This window comes from Labeo rohita, chromosome 20 (genome assembly GCF_022985175.1).
Source record: "Labeo rohita strain BAU-BD-2019 chromosome 20, IGBB_LRoh.1.0, whole genome shotgun sequence".
In the NCBI taxonomy this organism is placed as follows: Eukaryota; Metazoa; Chordata; class Actinopteri; order Cypriniformes; family Cyprinidae; genus Labeo; species Labeo rohita.
The window spans coordinates 17,950,443-17,971,415 of NC_066888.1; the positions used below are offsets into that span (position 1 = coordinate 17,950,443).

Here is a 20,973-nt window from a genome sequence, read left to right on the forward strand (position 1 = left end):
TAGAATATCTCTTTGTTTGACCATTGGCTGATGGGGAAATGTTCAGGAAACCTGAAAACAGTTGTTTTACCAATTTTGTTTGATAATGACACACTTGAACTTTAACATGGCTAGTCTAAAAATGTATTCGTGTTAAATCAAGTGTTATTCCCCATTTTCACCTGGTGTTAACAACATCTTTGACCACTTGTTAATGAATTTTATTGGTCTGTAGTTGCATTTTATACTTACCACAAACAAGAGTTTGTTCCCTTCTTGAATGCTTATATTAATCAAGCTCCTTTAAAGGGATATTTCTCCCAAAAATGAAAAATCTGTCATTAATTACTCACCCTCATGCCGTTCCAAACCCGTAAGACGTTTGATCATCTTTGGAACACAAATTAAGATATTTTTGATGAAATGTGATAGATTCCTCTCCCTGCATAGACACCGGGGGGGGGATCATTTAATCACTAAACTACTGTTGTTTTGCATTAATAAGTGCAGCTACTAATATTACATGTTCATTTCTTGTTTACAGATTTGCCAGTAAAGCACTAAGCTTGAGTTGGGAAGCATGCAAAAAAAATTTTTATCAATTTTATTAACAACAGTAACATGCAAAATAAAATTTTTATATAGAAAATGTATATATTCTAATCTTATTAAATAACCCATTATTCCTCTATAGTGTTATATGAAACTGACCAACAGCTTCAGTGATGTGTGATTTATTTGCAAACTGAAGAAAAGTTTGTTTTTCAAAGCACTTTATGACTTTTCTTACTTCATACACAAAAAAGTGTAAAACACTGACAAAATCTGATTTCTTGATTATTTTATATTTTATAATATAATTCTAAATTTGAAGCAAAAAATTATAAATGAATGACTAATAAGCCGTAAGTGCTCCTCTCCTGCCATCTACTGGTTATAATTGGGATTTGACATATTTTTTCATTTTACATAAGTGTTTGTTTACCACAGAGTATATTTTGGTCATCCCATTAAAAATTACATTCAGTTTGGATCATTTTAGAGCTTTAAAGTCCTTGAAATTGAATTTCTGTTTTAAAAGGTTGTGCAAACCCTGAAATAAATAATGTAATAACATTAGACTATTTCTGCCACAACATCTTGGTTAAATTGGCGTTACTACTTCCGACTTTCTGACAGCGCTGTTTAACCAAAAACGTTTATAACACCGAATTTTGGGCAGAATTTGAATGATTTTCGCTCTTGCAGCAAGCTTATTCATTCTGCAGCGAATTCAGACGCTTCTTACTGGATCTGGCAGCACTGTGCAGTAACAGTGTCAAGAAATTGCGGTCTGACGCCGGTGTTGTGCCCAGTTCTGACCCCCGCCAGATTACTACCCCCCTAGTGCTGGTAGGTTTAGGGTTAGGTGTGGGGGAGGGGTTAGGATTAGGGGTGGGGTTAGGATTAGGCAATCAGGTAGCGATTTCAACGAGAGGGGGTAATAATTTGGCGGGGGTCGAAAATGGGCACAACACCGGTTTCACACTGAACGCGTAAGCAGGACGTAAGCAGCGCGTGCGCAGCACGTAAGCAGAGCAGAAGCAGCGCGCAGCTATTTTGCTTTCACACCGGCAGCGTTTGCAGCGCGCACCTGAACCGCGTCTTTTGTACAGACTTCGCTATAATGGGTAAATTGGCATTGCTTTATTTCCATGTAATTGAGGTCAAGAAGCTTATTTTATTACTAAATTATTTTTTTAAAACTTAGGTTTCATCTGTGTTTTTGTTGACTTTGTTTTGCATGTAGTGAGAGATGACAGAAGAAAGGCAATCGCGCTATATATGTTATTAAGAAGACTACGAAAAAGGACGCAGACTTTGGGTTCACTCTATGAAAGTTGCACTCTGAAAACTACCCGCCTGTGACACGTGCGTTTGTTTACAAGTGTCATCATGATGTCAGCATGACACCTGTTCTTATGGCAACATGTAGTTGTAATAATAAATATAGGCTATATATATATAGGCTAATATAATAATTACAATTAATCAGTAGGGTCAGAGAAAAAAAACAGTATAAATTAATTAAACTTGTTTTGGAAGTTGGGGAAAAAAATATTTTTTATCTTGTTAATTACATAATACTGTGTTTAACAACACGGTAGATATCATCAATGTACTTTTTGGGGTAAAACTGCTACTTTTTCCTGTGTATTTTGGCCATAATCAATACATTGCCACTGAAAGCGAGCGTAAGCGGCGCAGCAAAAATAGACTTGGGGCCGAAACGATCGCTGCACTGACGCTTCTGCTCTGCTCCTGCTACGCGCTGCCGCGCCGCCACTGCGGGCGGTGTGAATGCTCTCATTTGTTAACATGGGCGCCGAAAAAAATACGCGCTGCTTACGTCCTGCTTAGGCGTGCAGTGTGAAACCGGCGTTACGATGGATTACAGCCACAGTGCATTGTTCTTGATCAAAATTGACCTGATTAACATGAAAAATATCAATTTTAGCATAAAATTATGTAAGTGAGTTTCGTGTTTCACAACCACGGGGCAAAAGAAAAGAATCAATTAATAAACAAATAGGCTGCTGACATTAAAATATGTAACATATTTTAAAATACAGGAACAAAATCATTTTTAAAAAGTGAAGATCCTGAAAGCATTAAAGGAGATCCATTTAATTTAATATAGATTTACAGTAGTAACAAATGATGTTTTTTAAAATTATTTTTTTTTAAGTATGATGGTTTCATTATGAACTTGGTGATTATCTCTGTAATATAATATTATGTATATATGTATGCATTATAATATATAATACATGATATTTACCATCTAAATCTAACCATGTCATGTCAACAAATGGAAAAGTCAGTCATTATTAATTATCTTGTAAATTATTGTGCCTTTTAGCCCCAGTAGCAGGGGCGATTTGAACCCCAAACACTATACTCTTACATATTCTTTACATATATTGAAAAACTGTTGCTTTTATTATTTTAAAATAAATAATAATAATAAGATGTCCTTCGTCTGAAAATGTATTCAATTTATTGCTCAAACTTAAAAGGCCTGTTTACATTATTAAAACTAGAGGCATTTATTAACTTGAAGATTATTTGTTATCTTGTAAACTACCTATGTACAGCATGTTATATGCACGTGTGTGTGGGACAGAGCCGCATCACAGCATGTTGCCTATATCATAAATCAAAGCAAATGACACACAGTCGTCGGAGAACACCTGAAAAGTGTGACCGAATGAACGATACTCGTCTGTATTTGCAGTACACAAGCCGCGGTTCAGCTGCTCGCATGATCTGTGTCACTGCATGTGATGTTATATGGTTGTTATCATTTTAAGGATAAGCTAATAGAAAGATCTGACCGCAGACATATGCACTCTCTGCAGAGAAATCAGAAAAAGCCGCAGTCTGTCAGGATGATCAGGATGGACAAATCACATTTTTATTACAGGCTATGAATTTTATTAAATCCTTTTACAGAAAAGAAAGGGGGGATTTTAATCTGAATGTCAGGTACCAATTAATTCCATACATTATACCTTTCGGAAATAAATGACCCGAGTTGTAATTGCTGTTCAGTGGAGGATGTATTTCTTTATTAATTTATTACTTTAGAAATGTGTAATGCAGACATTGCAATCATTTATTGTAAGTACTGCTTGCTAACAGCACTACTTTTAACTTCAAACTACATAAATAAATAAATAAAATGTCTGCAGAGTCAGACTACCTCTGCAGGTGCTCTTGCTTTCCAAACGGCATGTCTGGAAGAAAAAAAAAGAGCTGAATCTTATAACTGCTGCGGTTTTTACCTCAGGCAATGAAAGCACACCTACCACCTACAAAACAATATAAATCATAAAATAAAAAAGTATATTTTCACATATTCCCTCAGCGTTTGCACATCCCCATACTTAGCCAGACGTACATAAACTAATCATGCATACATTTACTTTGTTTTCAGTGTTGGTCACTTGATGAAGCAATATGTGGCAAAACTCTTCTACAACAAGAATAACGCAATTAATTTCCGGCGGTTCCTCTTCAGAAAATGCATGTGACGTAATGGACAGCGGAGAGTGCAAGTGAGTTGTGCCAGGCTCTATTGAAGATAGATATTAATACCAAGTGTGAATGGAATACAAAAGACAGTTTTGTCAAAGCTGCAGCACCAGATATGAGAGCTAATGATGTAGATCAGTGACCATTTCTTCCAAAAATGTTTTGCTCTAGCAACATCTTATTATGAATGCTTTAAAGAAATCCCATTTGTCATTACACTTCCTGTTTGGCTGATTGCATTTGTAATCAAACACTCAAATGCATCCCTGCATGTGGTCTGTAGATGATACAACCCTTGAGGCCAGTGATTTATTTAATAACCAATTCATCCACCTCCGTAAATTAACATTGTTGTATTGCCTACAAAACCACTAGCGATTCCGAAAACAAACCTTTTGCATTTGTGTCAGACTGGCTTTCTGGTCTCTGTATACAGTCATTACTTTTGAAGGATTTTGTAGGTGTTGATATATGGAAAATAAGAGGGGGAAAAGCACGAAGCTTCATCCTCACACCTCCATACACACCTCTGCTATGCTCGAAAATGACTCATCCGTCTGTTTAGTCTGACTAGCGTTTTGTTCCTGACAAGAGAGATTCACACATGAGGACCACACTGTATCATATTTTCCCTAAAGGCAAAAACACATCCAGCCTTTGCATTAATACATACAAGGTCATTTTAGTCTCAAATTATTTATTTTATACGCTGCATTTTCTTTCGTTTGCATTATTTACATTGTCACTGTCTCACAAGCACATTCTGATCATGAATGAGAAACTCAAAGTATCACAATACCAAGAAAACACTGACATTCTTTATAAACACTTTGCTCTTTCTCTGTCATTTTGTTTTAAATGAAGCAGACATTTCATAGTTTGCTCAGTTGATGAGGGAAACCAAACTAACCTTAAAAACACCATAGCAAAACACAAAGCAAGATTGCAATTAAAAATTTCAAAGGTAAAACGCATATTTAATCTCAGTATTCTTACAGTGTAGGTCATGAAATGAATGCCTGAAAATGACTAGTCACTATGGAAACGTAAAAATGGGGGAAAAAGGACCAGGCTGATACACAATCAAGGGAGGGCAGACACTGACACTGTTCATTTAGAAATTAATGATGCAAACACATGAGGAAAAAAAAAAACCGGCTTGATAGCATGTTAGTATCAACCGAGACCTTGACGGAAAGTGAAAACCGCTTTCATTACGGCCAGTTTGAGTTGATACTCTAAATTGTGGTTTGTAACCCACATGTTAATTTTATTTTCCCTGCACTCCAAAATAGCAACGATTTGCTTGGTCAAGCTTCACCGGCTGCAAAGTAGCATAGAGTGTTATTTGCAAAAACCGATTTCGTTTTTGCTATTTCCAGCTATGCTCTGGAGACTAGACACTTCCTTGGAAAAAGCCATTATGGGAAGCTAATTGTGAACCGTAAATGTCAGGTATGACTAATGCATGACCTGCGCTGAGAGACTGCAAGTGTCCCATGTTGGCTTTCAACGCTCCGGTGGTTGCAGTGGAAATGCATTTGCTAAAGACTGCAACCAAACCAGCAGGTCTTAAGTGTGGGCTATGCATCACAGCCTCTGAAGAAGCAACAGAGGTTTGTGTTTAGCCATGCAGGCATTATTCTTCCCTGTTGTGCATTCTGCTATATACTAGGGTTGAGCGGATAAATGATACCATCCATAGCCGATGGCTGACAGACATCACGATGTTAAGCCAGCATCGTGATTCCTCCCCAGTCCCGCAATCCGCCGAATCTGAATTTGCATTTACGTCACGATTTGGTCAGTTAACTGCATGCGCGGCCATATTGGAGATATTCAGATGTAAACAACAGCATTGATTGTGCGGTTAATGTACTACTGAATACGTTGTTCTGCTAATTTACGCTTTCTAAAACGTGGAAAAAATGTGGAAGCTGCTAAATCATATAGAGAAGGACTTAGTAAGTAGGAAAGGGTGCAATATTTTGACAAACTAAAGTTAATAGATGGTAAAGATATGAATGGTATTAAGTTATTAACCTAGCAGTTCACCTTTCCTGACAGGAAATGATAAGAACAAACATGAATGTTGTCAAGATTCTTGCCTTGGAAATACTGGTTCAGTTTGGCCAACCACAAATGCCTTTTATTCCTCAGACAGTTTTTTTTGCACTCTTCTCCTTGATTTGTTATAACTTTTGGCAGTCTATAGTAGTTCAAATGTTTTTCCAATTAGTGCAGCTCAAAACATGAGCTAAATTTGCGAGTTCTGTTTGGTTCAGTGCTATTCATTTGATGACCCATCTTGAAAATACTCTGTTAATATGTGGGGAATTTAAATGGTTTGAATGCGCGCTTGCTTTTTACTTTCACTTTCAGCATTTGCAATCACACGTGCTCTGTGTATACTACAGAGCGGCTGTTAAAGATTAGATGTATGTCAGTGGTGCTCAGGATCTGCAAATCGTTCACCATCGTCCTATTAGTCACCTCTCCTTACTCTGTGGTAAATGAATTTTTTTTGTACTGTTGTAATGTTGCAACAGCTAGCAAGCTGCAAATCATGTCCCTTTAGTGGCTCCCCACCACCAATGTCATCGTGGTGTGTATGCAAAAACTTTAAAAAGTTCTGATATGACCGGTGTGAGAACTTATTTTATTCTCAGGTGCTTCATAGTGGAGTATTCAGAGCTTCATTTTGGTGCCGTATATTAGGCATTAAGGGTAATTAGTTCTTACGGCACAGATATGAACAGTGAATTAGCTGTAAAATCCTCAACCGTAGCCTCGTTTTTCATTTCTGCTCATTCTTGTCTAATAAAAGCTTGGTGATTCAGTGAATTCATTCTCACCGTCTTTCAGATTACAGCACTGGCCATGAGTAAATCTGTTAACCTTGACAAAAGCACCACACCAAAAGAAACCTGTCCTCCTTTACATTTTTTTCCCCTGATTTGTTGAAAAAAAATGCTTACATTTGTGACTCTGGACCACAAAACCAAAACCTGTACAGTAGGAAATTTACAAAATATCTTCATGGAACATGATCTTTACTTAACTAATGATTTTTGGCATAAAAGAAAAATCAATAATTTTGACCCATACAATGTATTGTTGGCTACTGCTACAAATATACTTGTGATACTTAAGACTGGTTTTATGGTCCAGGGTCACAATTTATTTTACAGGTTACACTTTTTACACATTCATGTAATCCAGTAGTATAATAATAGCAATAATGATACTTAACTCCAGGCAAAAGATACTTAACTCTCATAAAAGAAGTGCAAGTCCAACCTACTTACTGTTGCTCAGTACGTCCCTGTTGTACTTAAACTTTTACATGAAGACTGTAAAGCATGACCTTTACTAGTTTGCACTTTTAACAACGAACGTGATATCAGCCATTATGCTTTTGTGCCTACTCCTGGGGCAGGAAAATCTACTTAAGAAAAAAGCAAAGAAGGTTCTTAAGAAGATGCTCTGTAAGAATTTTCTCAAGAGTATCTGACAGACTTTGAGGATGGAGTTTAGCCTAACTTTAAGAGGTTACTTACAATGATTTTCTTCTAAAGTTGGAATAAAGAAAAAAATTAAAAAATGTTATACTTTGGAATGTTCTGTGAATCCAACCTCACACTGTAATATGTAAACTTGTGTAGAATCAGGGTATTTAATACTAGGATATTTCAAATCACCATGAGAAGCAATTAGGAGGTTACCAGTGTTGACACGCAATTTTCCAATTTTTCCTGATACTGTTAAGTTGCTTTGACATAATCTGTATTGTTGAAGGGGTCATCTGATGCCCATTTTCCACAAGTTGATATGATTCTTTAGGGTCTTAATGAAAAGTCTATAATATACGTTGGATAAAAAATTCTCAGTGGTAGTGTAAAACAACACCCTTTTCACCTTGCCAAATTCAGCTCTGCAAAAATCATCCTGTTCTGGTCGAGGTTGCTTTAAATGTTAATGATCTCTGCTCGCCCCGCCCCTCTCTTCTCTCTGTGGAGTGACGAGCCTGTTTACTTTAGCCACATTTAGCCACATTTAGCAGTTTTCCCTCGGAATTGGGCTACTTTACAACTGTTGCCACAGATTGTTTTTCATATCCGCGGGTTGAAGCGACCTCAAAAACGTGATATTTAGCTCCTGGAATGTGAATTTTACCAGACCCCACTCAAAGCGCAATTGGGTGGGTTTTGTTATGAAAACCTGACAACCCTGGAGGTTGTGTACAGTTGGCTAACTTACTTTAAAATGTGGTACATTTATTTTCTACCAGCTTCCAACTTCTGTACCATAGGAATTCCAGTCAAGCCCAGATTCACTACCTAGCCTCCGGAGAACCCGTAGTTTTCATGTTTTGCAGTTCTTATGCGGATGACTACACCAGAATCAGTCTCCATTGTTGTTGAAATAGACTAGTCGACCTTTAACTCAACATCCTGTGTGTGTTCGTTCTCATGCCTGCGAGCTTGGAGACATCCAATACATTATTAATCGATTCAATCTGAGTCCCTTTCACCTGAAAACAAAACCTGCCTTTTTGTTCAAATATCCATCTTAGGATTTGTGGAAAGCATATTGAACATTTTTGGACCATCTGTTTTGAGCTTTGCCAAGATTTTTCAAATCATAAGAGACATTAAGTGATGCATTTGGGGGTTGAAAGGACACATCGCTATACCATCCACATGTACAGTCGTTTCATTTATATTCAGTTCAGACATCTGGGAGTAAAAGAGAATCTGTTTAAAGTCAAGCAAATCCTTAGAGATATAAAATAAACACTTGTTTTCCTGATTTTCATCCGTGTTTACTTGTTATCTTTTATTTTATACCATCACATAACTCCTGCAGCCTATGATGGGTCAAAATGAAGATTTGCACTTCGGACAAAACAAAAGACAAAGAATTTACAACACAAAGCATAGAGCCCTAAACAAGTGGGAATGCCAGTGGAGCTGAATTTTGTAGTGGTGGACTGCATTGTCTTTGATAGTTATTTCTTGTCCGTTAGATCTGATCATAAGCATTTATGTTTGTGTATGAACTCCACATTCATTTATTATAACATACAAAGCTGTGTGATTTTGGACAACATTCTGTCCTTTATAATGGCGCTCACAGACTGCAGTTGGTATATTCAACAGTGCTGGTTTAATTGGGCCACACGCATATACAGGGTTTAACGGCGTAAGTAAGTAATGAGAGAGAGAAACGGAGAACGGCTTGACTTCTCTTTCAGGTTCAGAACGAAGCACAGTTGGAAAGGGAAAAACAAATCCAAGGGCACTTAGTCCCTTTTGATCCTCACATGTGTCCTTTGGAATATCTTCCCTTTGGGTTTGGTTGATTGGATTGCTTATTTGTCGGTAGTTTATATTCTTCACCTGAACTGCTCTCAGACTTAGTTAAGTTTTATCCAGTGTAGTGTGACACAGGGTGAAGCTTACATTTATATATTATGACTGAGGTGAGAAAGTCCCCAGTTCTCCTGGTTCATCCTCTTCTGGTTCATCCCTTTCTCTGATTTGGGCGGACAGGCAGTCCACGGGGAGGGATGCAAAATGAGACATTTAGAAAAAGACGTTCAGAGGCGGTTGTGTAGTTTGGTGGAGTTCTGTAGTCCTCTCCCGGCTGTGCTAAATGTGGCCTGGTTTGGACAGATACGCGATGAGGGCCACCACCACGCCCACGTAGACCCCCGTCCCAATGGTGATGGAGAGAGCGGCTAGGAACAAGGCTCGTCTAGATGCGATGCTAGCCAATGGGAAGTCTCCCTTGGTCACGGCTTTGCTGGTCTGGAACAAAGAAAGGGAGTGGTGAGAAAGAAGCAAGATCAAAGGATACATTGACCTGTTTTCCATTCAAGGGTAAATTGCATTGAACTATATAGTGCTTCCTTGATGATGCTGAGAGCTAAATGGAATATTATGCATGTTCTTACGTGCAGCGCTGAGACAAACATCATACGCTTTCACGACATTTTTAAAAATCCATTCGGCCCACTTTGAAGGGCAGTGTCACAAAGAAAGTACCTGAATGTATAAAAAATTAAAGCGGCCTTTTAGGAAGCAATGCAAATAGCCAAATTTATGATGGGCTGAATGCATTTAGAACAGAAAATAAAGCAAAATTCTGGACACATTCAGTTGTCCGTGGACCCTTAAAAAGCATTAAAATGTGTTCAATTCACTTTTCAAAAATGTAAGGCTGGGGCTGGATGATTATGAATTGATCAAAACCAAAGTTCAGAACCTCTAACTGACATATTTTCTTCCAAGGTTTTAATCCTGTTAATCACAATAAAACATTAAAAAACATAGATTCACATCTAGAACTACGAGGGCAAAAAAATATATAGCTGCAAGCAGCAATTACCAGGGTTCAAGCACTTATGAAAAATGACATTATTTAGCAAGCTTGTAGCCACCTAAATCAATTATTTAAAAAGCATTGTTGGTAAAACCAGGTCATTTAACATAGAAATATAATATTTCTTAATGGTTATAACTGTTGCAGTGCCAGCTGTGGTCCGATTTCCTTAAAACTTTGCATGCTTGTTTAGAATCATCTGTCACATGTGCTCAGCAGGTTTTGTAAAGTTTTGAGTTTTCCTTTAGACTTTATAGGATTTGGGGTATATTCGGACAGGCCCCTTTTCTAAACAACCCCATTATAGTTTCCCAAAGGGTATTTTTTTTTTTTTTTGATAATTATTGACCTAGATAGTCCAGAGAATTGTAATGCAGTGTTTTTTTCCAGATTGAGCAAAAAAACCTAGGACTAGTTCGCAGGTTTTTTACATCTTCTCCATCATTTAACAAATGATTTGATTGACAGCAGTGGTTCTACAGGCAAAGTTGTCCAGAATGAGGAGCTCTGTTATATGACATGAATATTGTGTGAATGTGCGAAAAATAACAGAGTTCTGTTATATGACATGAATATTGCGTGAATGTGCGAAAAATAGCAAAATGCACAATCGGTTACGACACTGAAAAATGTGCTATCGCCACCCAGTGGCCGATTAATTTCAAATTTCTCATAGACCTTTGGGGCTGTGAGTTAAACAGGCCCACCCAGTTTCATTCCGATCAACCTCCGTTAACCATGTCTAATAGGTGCTCAAAATTCATCGGCTAATGGCGACCATGTATCCTTGTAGACACTTGTGGTACTTTGGACCAAGACTGTGCACACCGATTTTCATGTTGATAGGATAAATGGTTGTGTAGGTATAGCCATTTTTATGTTTTTTTTTTTTGTTTCCACCAAATGGACAAGCTCCATGATTTTTCTTGTGTGACCTCAAATTGACCTCTTACGTATGTGGTCTGAGTTTGGTGAAGGTATCTCATTCCGTTCAGGAGTTATAGGCTTTTTTTTGCTAAAAGTGCCCCTGCCGCTTTCAAACTTTTCAGACTTTTATTTTTTTAATTGTTGATATTTGCTCTCCAGTGAATCTTTCTGCACTGGTTTGGTTCCGATCGGGCAAAAAACGTAGTTTCTAGTTCGCAAAATTAGGTTTTGCAAAACAATCCAAAATACCCCAGAATACCCCCAAATTTTGCTGATCTGTGACCATTCTAACAATTAAAATGTGGTTTCAGTGCTGCACGCTTGAATCCCCCCAAAAAATATTTAGATTGGGGCTGGGTGTTTTTTTTTGTTTGTTTTTTTTAATTATATCATTCGAGTTTAATGTTTTGCCACAATTTTATTTTTTTAGAAATCAAGGAATCACGACTTTAAATAGAATTATTACCAAATGTTAGAATTAGACACTTTGACAATATGCCAATGATAACAGTAAGAGAAAAGAATGATTCAACCTGAAATCTGCTGAAAGCTGCTGTTCACTGTTTTTACAAAACATTTATAGTTAATAATAGTCTACTGGTGTTATACCTTTCGGTTATTTTGAATTTGAATTACCTTGAATTTTGAGATTGTTTTTAAAGCATGTTCCTTGTATGATGTCTTAACATATATTATGCACAGTAAAGCAATCACTGATATTCATTATGGGCGGGAATTTGTGTAAAGACTGATATTGGATACCAGTCATGTCTAAAGTGAATGTAAACAGGTACGCCAAACAATTAGAAATGGTCAAATGATCGGATCTGTATATATATATGTGTGTGTGTGTGTGTGTGTGTGTGTTTTTGTGATAATTGTCATTTGCTTTGTCCCCTGCTTTCACCTTGTAAACTTTCTTTAAAAAACAAACCAGATTTCAGTCATGATGCAACTTCTCGAATTTTTTCTTTTTATAAACATCAGTGTCAGGAGGGATGAGATTCACAGAGATCTGAAGAAAATACAGTTTTGCTCATGATAGAGCTGTTGCAATTCTCTCGATGAATAGCAACACTGTTGCTTTGTAGAGTAAAACGCTAAGTCTTGTACTATTACCCCCTGAGTGTTTTAAAGAAATGACATGTGACTTTAAATGCCAGTGAATGGCCCTATCTAATGTTTGCTGTTTCCATTTAACCCCATGCTGGAAATATGCTGTGCTGAGAACTATTAAGCTCAAAAAGGGAACATCACACTGCCTTAATTTCTTTATTAGCGAGGCCTACAGAGCCCCATGTAATAGTTTAATCAATCCATTTCCCCTTTCAAATGAATAATTAAGCTCTTCTATGATGCTCATTTACCAAGAACATGGCTCAAGGGCTGCATGAATTTAACGGGGTGAATTTTTGTAGAACGTGCAGATAAGTAAACCGACTCTATTATGCACAACGTTGTATTATTTCCCCACAGCATGCTGTCCGCTACTTGTAAGCAAGCAAACATGCTTTGAACAGTTGCTTTGTGTGATTGTGTCATGACGCTTTGGAATCCGCTGTCTATTTTAGTATCCTCACGAGAAAGCAGAAAGAGTTGCCAGTCACACATGTCTGCCGCTGTGGGAGGCGTCTTGCTCTCTTTGTCACTGCATCTGACCCTGTAGTCCAGGGAAAACATTATTGATTTTCACTCCTACGCTTTGTGACAGTCAATAATGGGTTGTTTGGACACACCACTGCTGGTACACCAGCTGAGTTGCCATGTTAACACATTTTTGCACATTTGTTTCCTTCTTTAATTTGAAGATTAATACTTATTTACTCACACAAAGTAACGCTGGGATATATATTACATATTTGCAATGTCTTTGAATTTGCAAGTGTGTGTCATTATACTAGTTTTATGATCTTTCATATGAATTTTTTATATTATTTCTGTTTTTAATAGGGGTGGGTGATATGAACAAAATCTTATATCACGATATGAATTATTCTATTTCATGGCAACGTTTTTTTAAGAATGAGAGACAGTTTTGATACCATTGTAAACAGCCAGCGATTAAATAAGAATGAGAAACTAATTACAATCAATAAGACCAACATCTACAGTAGAACAAATAAATAAGAAATGTTACATGCATTGTATAATCAAACGTATAAAAACATTGCTTATTTTTCACTGTGTAAATACAGTTGAAGTCAAAATTTTATATGCATCTTGCAGAATCTGCTAAATCTTAGCAGAGGGATTATACACAATGCATGTTATTTTTTATTTATTACTGACCTGAATATTATATTTGACATAAGATGTTTACATATAGTCCACAAGTGAAAATAATAGTTGAATTTATAAAATATGACCCCGTTCAAAAATGTTCATACACCTGATTCTTAACTGTGGTGTTACCTGAATGATCCACAGCTGTGATTCTTTTGTTTAGTGATAGCTGTTCTCTTGTTTGTCCTGAACAGTTAAACTGCCCGCTGTTCTTTAGAAAAATCCATCAGGTCTCACAAATTCTGTTTTTTTTTCAGCATTTTTGTGTATTTCAACCCTTTCCAACAATGACTGTATGATTTTGAGATCTATCTTTTCACACTGAGGACAACTGAGGGACTCATATGCAACTATTACAGAAGGTTCAAACACTCACTGATGCTCCAGAAGGAAAAACGATGCATTAAGAGCGGGGGTGTAAACTTTTGAACAGAATGGAGATGTGTACATTTTTCCTGTTTTGCCTAAATATAATTTTGTTTTCATTTAGTAATGCCCTTCAGAAGCTACAGAAGATACTTACATTTCCCGGACGACAAAATAAGTTAAATTTACCCTGATCTTCAAATTCAAAAAGTTTTCACCCCCCCTTAACGCATAGTCTTTCCTTCTGAAGCATCAGTGAGTGTTTGAACCTTCTGTAATAGTTGCATATGAGTCCCTCAGTTGTCCTCAGTGTGAAAAGATGGATCTCCAAAGCATACAGTCGTTGCAAAGGGTTCAAATACACAAACATGCTGAAGAACTGAAGAATTTGTGGGACTGCTTAGGACAAACATGAACTATTATTTTCTCTTGTGGACTATGTAAATGTCTTTTATCTGAAATATTTTATTCAGGTCAGTACTAAATAAAAAATAACATTTTGAATGATCCCTCTTATTTTGGCAAAATAATTAACATTTTCCAGATTCTGCAAGGTGTATATAAATATTTGACATGAACTGTAAAGTGATTTAGTCAAGAGCAGTGGGAGATTTTCTCTCTTTTGTTGTTTGATTAACATGAATGACAGGAAGCATACTGTTACACGTGTTTTCTTTCTCAGCTGTTTGGTTTAACTTAAAACCTAAATTGCTGTGTTTAGGAGGATACTTGCAAAGATAGGCATTTTGACATATACAAGTGTGTGTATTTAGCCATTCAAGTCCAAAAAGCAGTAAATATAACTGTTCAATACTCCCGCGCTCTATGAGCACCGTCTTCACGTGTGCGCACCTCCCTGACAGCCTAGAGGGAAATGAGTTCTCTTTCCCTGTCGATTGCATTTCAATGGCTTAAAATCACTTGTCCTTAAAAATCGCAATGTGTACAAACACTTGCAAACAATACGTTTTCGTGACCAAATAGCACAGCAACGTCATGAGCGTGTAACCGCGATAGAGACGACAGTCCAAAACGTGTACCAATTTTTGTATTTTAACTACACTTTTAGAGTTTCGATATAGGGTATTTCATTATGCTGCTCTATCACTTTGATCTCTGTTCAGTTGTTAAATTGGTGTTTCTAAATTTAAAAAGGTTTAAAAGGTTTAATTTTGATTAAGTTAAGAACAGATGGTTCCTTTTAACTTATAAAATCACTGCTTTCAGCCATTTCAGATTAAATACATAAAGTCTGTGATCAAATGTCCCCCCAAAACTGAAAAATACAGAGAAAAATTCAGTATCACCCAGCCCTACATCCAAGGGCTTCTTGTGAATATAATGATGAACAGCTGTGGCGTGTGTCATGGCCTCTGTAGGACTAATATTGATATCAACATAATCAAAGTCGTTTGCAATTAAAAGTGCTTGATTAGACTAAGCCATTTTCTCAGTCTGTAGGAGTGAGACAGAGGTGGATGCTGAGAGGAAGGAGGAGTTGGAGGCAAATGGTTGGCGACATTCCTCATGAACATTCAACCCTATGCCGCGGGGAAGATGAGAAAATCCGTTCAGGATGTTCTCGGAGGAATATTCCCAGCCAGGAGACAGGACAAAAACATTCACATTTTCACCAGATCTCATTTCCATCCTCCTCACACACACACACGCACAAACTGAAGCTGCATTCTGGAGAACCTTCACTTGAACAACACCACCATCATCATAATTACTCTGGGAGAATTCACTTAGCTCCTGACAAAATAATTCACTCTGGCTGTGTCTGCTGCGGACTAAACTATAGATAAGAATAAAAAGGCTCATTCTGAAATAGAAAAATAGATGTGTTCTGTTCCGAATGAGAAAATGGAGCTGAAAACACAGTGCATCAGAGGGCTAGTCAAACCCATTTGATCAGTGCGTTGATGTTTACACTATTTGTTTTAGAGAAGTGCATGATAATTTTGCAGTCAGTTTGTTCGTATGATGGGTATTATAATGAGGCACCTGTTCTGTATTATTAGACGGAGCTGAAAGAGATCACAAACTCTGTCCTCTCGTGAGACTACAGGCTTGTTTGCGGGGCACAGATGAAAAAGTGTGGAAGAATTCATCTTGTCTGTGTCTTGCGTTATAGCAGATTCTTAGTAGGCTTAATGGTTAGGCTGTGGATTTGGTCGGTGGGTTTTGCACTTACCCCCTGAGAAAAGTAGAAAGCAGCAATGCCCAGAGGCCAGAAGCAACAGAGCATGGAGAAGATAGCGAGGCCCAGGTGATCACGAGGAGGGATGACGATGAAGTTGTCCTCGCTCTCACTGTCGCTGGAACAATCTGTCTATAACGAGAGAGAAGATTCTGTAAGATTTCTTTAGTTTGTTCACAAGTGATGTGTTTACAGTTTGGATTACAGGATCGTTTTGGGTTTAATATAAGTTATTAGGGCTAGGTAAAAAACATTGATTTCTCGATTTGAATCGATTCTCATTTTTATTAAACAATGTTGATTCTTAAATCCCAAGAATCGATTAGTCAAGTCTGTTTTCAGTTAATAAACAGAACATTGTAGCATTGCCTTCCATCCAATAAATCGCAATAAGATTTGTGCTTTGTTACTTTCGATGTTAAGCAAAGTCTCAGACTTTGTGCATAAAATCTATCCATTTTATTATAGTATTCAAGCAATTCATGTCGATTTGATGCTGTTTGATGTGGGGTGACAGATTGCTGCATACGCGCCTCAGTTCCAGAGAAGCGGCAGCACAAAGCTCACATGAACTGATCGTTGTCTGCTCTTTAATAGTTTCTGCATGAAATAAACATGAATGAATGCCTGAAGGTATGTTAAGAGAGAGTATAACTTGACAAAATCCATATCCTGTCTCATGTAATCGCTCAGTCTGTGTTTTAACTGCAGAAAGTTGTCAATATAACAGCTTGTAAGCTGTAAAATTGTCACATTACCTCAGAAAAAACATATTCGGTGACCATAAACTTATTAGTCATCAAGAAAAATGAACTCTGCAGAAAAGCATTTTGCTTAATATATGCACCATACAACATACGTGACCCTGAACCACAAAACCAGTCGCATGGGTATATTTATAGCAATAGGAAAAATTATATTGTATGTGTCAAAATAATTTTTTTACGCCAAAAATCATTAGGATATTAAGTAAAGATCATGTTCCATGAAGATATTTTGACTACTAATATTTTGACTAATTTATGATTAGTAACATGCATTGCTAAGAACTTCATTTGGACAATTTTAAGGCGATTTTATCAATATTTTGATTTTTTTTTCAGATTCCAGATATTCAAATAGTTGTATCTACTGTCATATCCTAACAAACCATACATCAATGGAAAGCTTATTTTATTATTATTTATTTAGCTTTTTATTCAGCTTTCAGATGATGTATAAATCCTGGTTTTGTGGTCCAGGGTCACATATGTTTTATTATTTTATACTCTTCTTTAATGTTTCATTTATGTTTAAATGAACAGTCACTATATAAATATTTCAAAGAATAAACAACAAACTGGGGTAGAAATATAATTATGTAATTGTAATTAAAGCATTTGTATCAGTTCATTTTAACCTTCAAAATTATAGTAATGTAATATCAACTGACTCATGAATATTTTCTATCATTAATTGAGAGATTTTTATTTTCCTTGAGAAAATTTGGCACATACTGTACTTGATATCCAAAATAACTGATGTTGAATCAAATCAAATCAAAAGCTTGTGAATCGAATTGTAAAATTTGTGTCAAAACTCAGCCTTGTTGAAAAGTCAAAAACTATAAAAACAATATTGTTAATGCTCACCAAACTACACTAAAAACAGTAATACTATGAAATATTATTAGAATTTTACATAACTGTTTTCTGTTTAATGTATTTTTACCTGTGATGGCAAAGCTGAATTTTTAGCATCATTACTCCAGTTTTCAGTGTCATATGATCCTTCAGAAATCATTCTAATATACTGATTTGGTGCTCAGGAAATATATCTTACTATCAGTGTTGAAAACATTTATGTGTCTGAATGACTTTTTCTGGAGACAGGATTTATTTGAAAATGTACAAGTCATTACTTTTGATCATTTTAATGCATCCTTGCTGAATAATAATCTAAATTTCTTTTAAAAAATTTCACACTAAACCTTTGAGTGCTAGTGTATATAAAAGTATGAAAAATAAAAAATATATAAAAATTATCTTTTCATTTTGAACACATCTGAAACCCCCTAGTAGTTCGCTGGCCCAGTTTTCACTCAATTTCTTCCTTTCTATTTTTTTTTATTTAGGACAAGTCAAAATTATTTTCTGTGATAATCAATGTTAAGCTACGCACATTGTTTACAGAGCTTGCACTGAATCTGTGCAGCATTTCCACAACATTTTGTGAATTTTTCATTGTTTGTCACTTCTCTCCTTTGATTCTAGTGATTCACTTGAGTAACTAAAAATAACGCGGCCTCGTGAAGAGTGTGCCAAGAGGAAAGCTGTTAGGAAAATATTTCTGTACTGATTCATAGCAATAAGCTGCAATCATCAGTGGTGAAGGATAGCTCTGTCACCGGGGTTTTATCTGTGAAAATAATAGGCCTACCTCTCTATAAAATAACATGAGATGCTAGATTGGATTTCTCTGTAAGGAGGGGGTGAAGTTGCTTGTGCACATGGATATTGTCATGTTTTCTGCTATACGGTCTTGTGTTCGGTTTTCAGAAACTGAGGAAACTGACATCTCCTTGTCATTCACACTAAAGAAATCTGACAAATATCTGTCCATATAACAAGTCGTCACACCTACACTTTTTCTCATAGCTTATAGCTGAACACCTTGATGTTACATAAGAGCATATAAATATTTCATTGGGCATTTGTTAGTTGGTTTGCTGTGTCTTGTGGACGAGCGGTTTAGTTCTTTGAGGTGAAACAATGCGGGGGAACTTGCGAATGAACTGCACCAGTTGATAGCATTGTTTATATGCATAGTTTTAGCATCGGATTCACTTTGCAAGGCTCGTGGCAAAGTGGCGCCCACAAAATCAGTTCTGAAAGCAATTTGTACAATGCAAATCTTTATGTTGTGGGCTGGTTTTGAGAGCTAGGTTTTGGAGGTTGCACCAGATGTGGCATACTGTTCTGAAACTGTCACTAAACTGTCAATAAACAACTGATAGTGACTACAGGGATGTACAATATTTTGGTATCATAACTATTCATTGTCAGGCAATGTTATTCATTGTTGTTTTTTTTAAGTATTAATTGATATTGTGTACACTGCCCTCCAAAAATTTGGAAACACCCCTGACAAAGTGTGGTTTTAGATGATATCAGCATAAATCCTAATCATTTTTTGGTGCAAATACATTAAAGTAACTTGACATTATCATTGAAGACCAGCAATAAGCAGATTCTCTATGGGGTTCAGGTCTGATTAGCCCAGGTAAGACGCCTCTGACATTGTCTGTGGTTCAGGAGTGGCTTAACAAACGGAATACGACAACTGTAGCCAAATTCCTTGACATGTCTATGTGTGGTGGCTCTTGATGCCTTGACCCCAGCCTCAGTCCATTCCTTGTGAAGTTCACCCAAATTCTTGAATCGATTTTGCTTGACAAGCCTCTCAAGGCTGCGGTTCTCTCGGTTAGTTGTGCATCTTTTTTTTCCACACTTTTTCCTTCCACTCAACTTTCTGTTAACATGCTTGGATACAGCACTCTGTGAACAGCCAGCTTCTTTGGCAATGAATGTTTGTGGCTTACCCTCCTTGTGAAGGGTGTCAATGATTGTCTTCTGGACAACTGTCAGATCAGCAGTCTTCCCCATGATTGTGCAGCCTAGTGAACCAAACTGAGAGACCATTTTCAAGGCTCAGGAAACCTTTGCAGGTGTTTTGAGTTGATTAGCGGATTGGCATGTCACCATATTCTAATTTGTTGAGATTTGGTGGGTTTTTGTTAAATGTGAGCCAAAGTCATCACAATGAAAAGAACCAAAGAGTTAAACTACTTCAGTCTGTGTGCACTGAATTTATTTAATACACAAGTTTCACAATTTGATTTGAATTACTGAAATAAATGAACTCTTCTACAAATTAGTTTTAATTAGTAATTAGTTTTAATTGTGGTATCTTACTATTGGTGATAAATTATAGAAAGTTATGCCAGGCAAACATGGTGTGAGGTCTGATAACCAGTGCACTAATTAGAAGCCTATACACTTGATAACCATACAGAAGTGTGTATGACCAGGTGAATCAAATGACATTACAAACTTTATTTTTATTTATTTTTTGGTTTGCTTGTCTCCTACATGCTTAAGAATGTTAAAAACATGTTTAAAAATGACAGGAAATGTCTTTCTGACAGTACTCGCATGGATTCAAATGCCTAATGGATTGAACTATCCAAAAAATGGAATCAAAACAGATAAACCAAAAACAATCTCATCATCTCTGCGTTCAGTTGAAAGGCATGAAATTTGTGCATTATGTTATTACTGATCTAAGCTGAATGTGAGTAATCTGGCAACTGTGTCAAATGGTTAAGCCCCAGAGCCAGAGTCCCACAGCTTGGCCCCCGATAAGCCCACCCTCTACCTCTCAGGTGCCTTTCCTGAAAGCGGGTGGGCGGGGGTTGACGGCAGATGCTGTCACTGCCTGCCAGTTTCCTGACAGGTAATGACAGATTAATGGATGGTTTCATCCTTTCAGGGTGGCAGGAGGCACAGGAAGAAAAGCGTGTAATTTATGTTACCAAAATGCCTCCCCCAGCATGAGCACGATGAGCCCTGTCCTTCTCCCCCTTTCTTTCTGTTCTTTCGCGATCCGTCGCTCAGCTAATAGAACTTCATCTCGTTTTCAAGGTGATCGATGTCAACACTTTCAAACTTATTATGTGTGTGTCATGAGTGAGGGCTCTGGATGAGTGCCCT

At 37.0% G+C, this 20,973-nt stretch overlaps 1 protein-coding gene across 1 annotated transcript in view; it reads right to left on the bottom strand.

The window, feature by feature from the left end:
* Positions 1-3,530: 3,530 nt before the first annotated feature.
* syndig1l (synapse differentiation inducing 1-like) overlaps positions 3,531-20,973 on the bottom strand; it is a 36,557-nt gene continuing 19,114 nt past the window's right edge. The window contains exons 3-4 of the mRNA XM_051138117.1: positions 16,217-16,354; positions 3,531-9,869 (exon numbers count right to left, since the gene is read on the bottom strand). Coding sequence (XP_050994074.1) covers positions 9,711-9,869; positions 16,217-16,354 — 297 coding nt within the window. The 3' untranslated portion in view covers positions 3,531-9,710. The remainder of the gene's footprint in view (positions 9,870-16,216; positions 16,355-20,973) is intronic.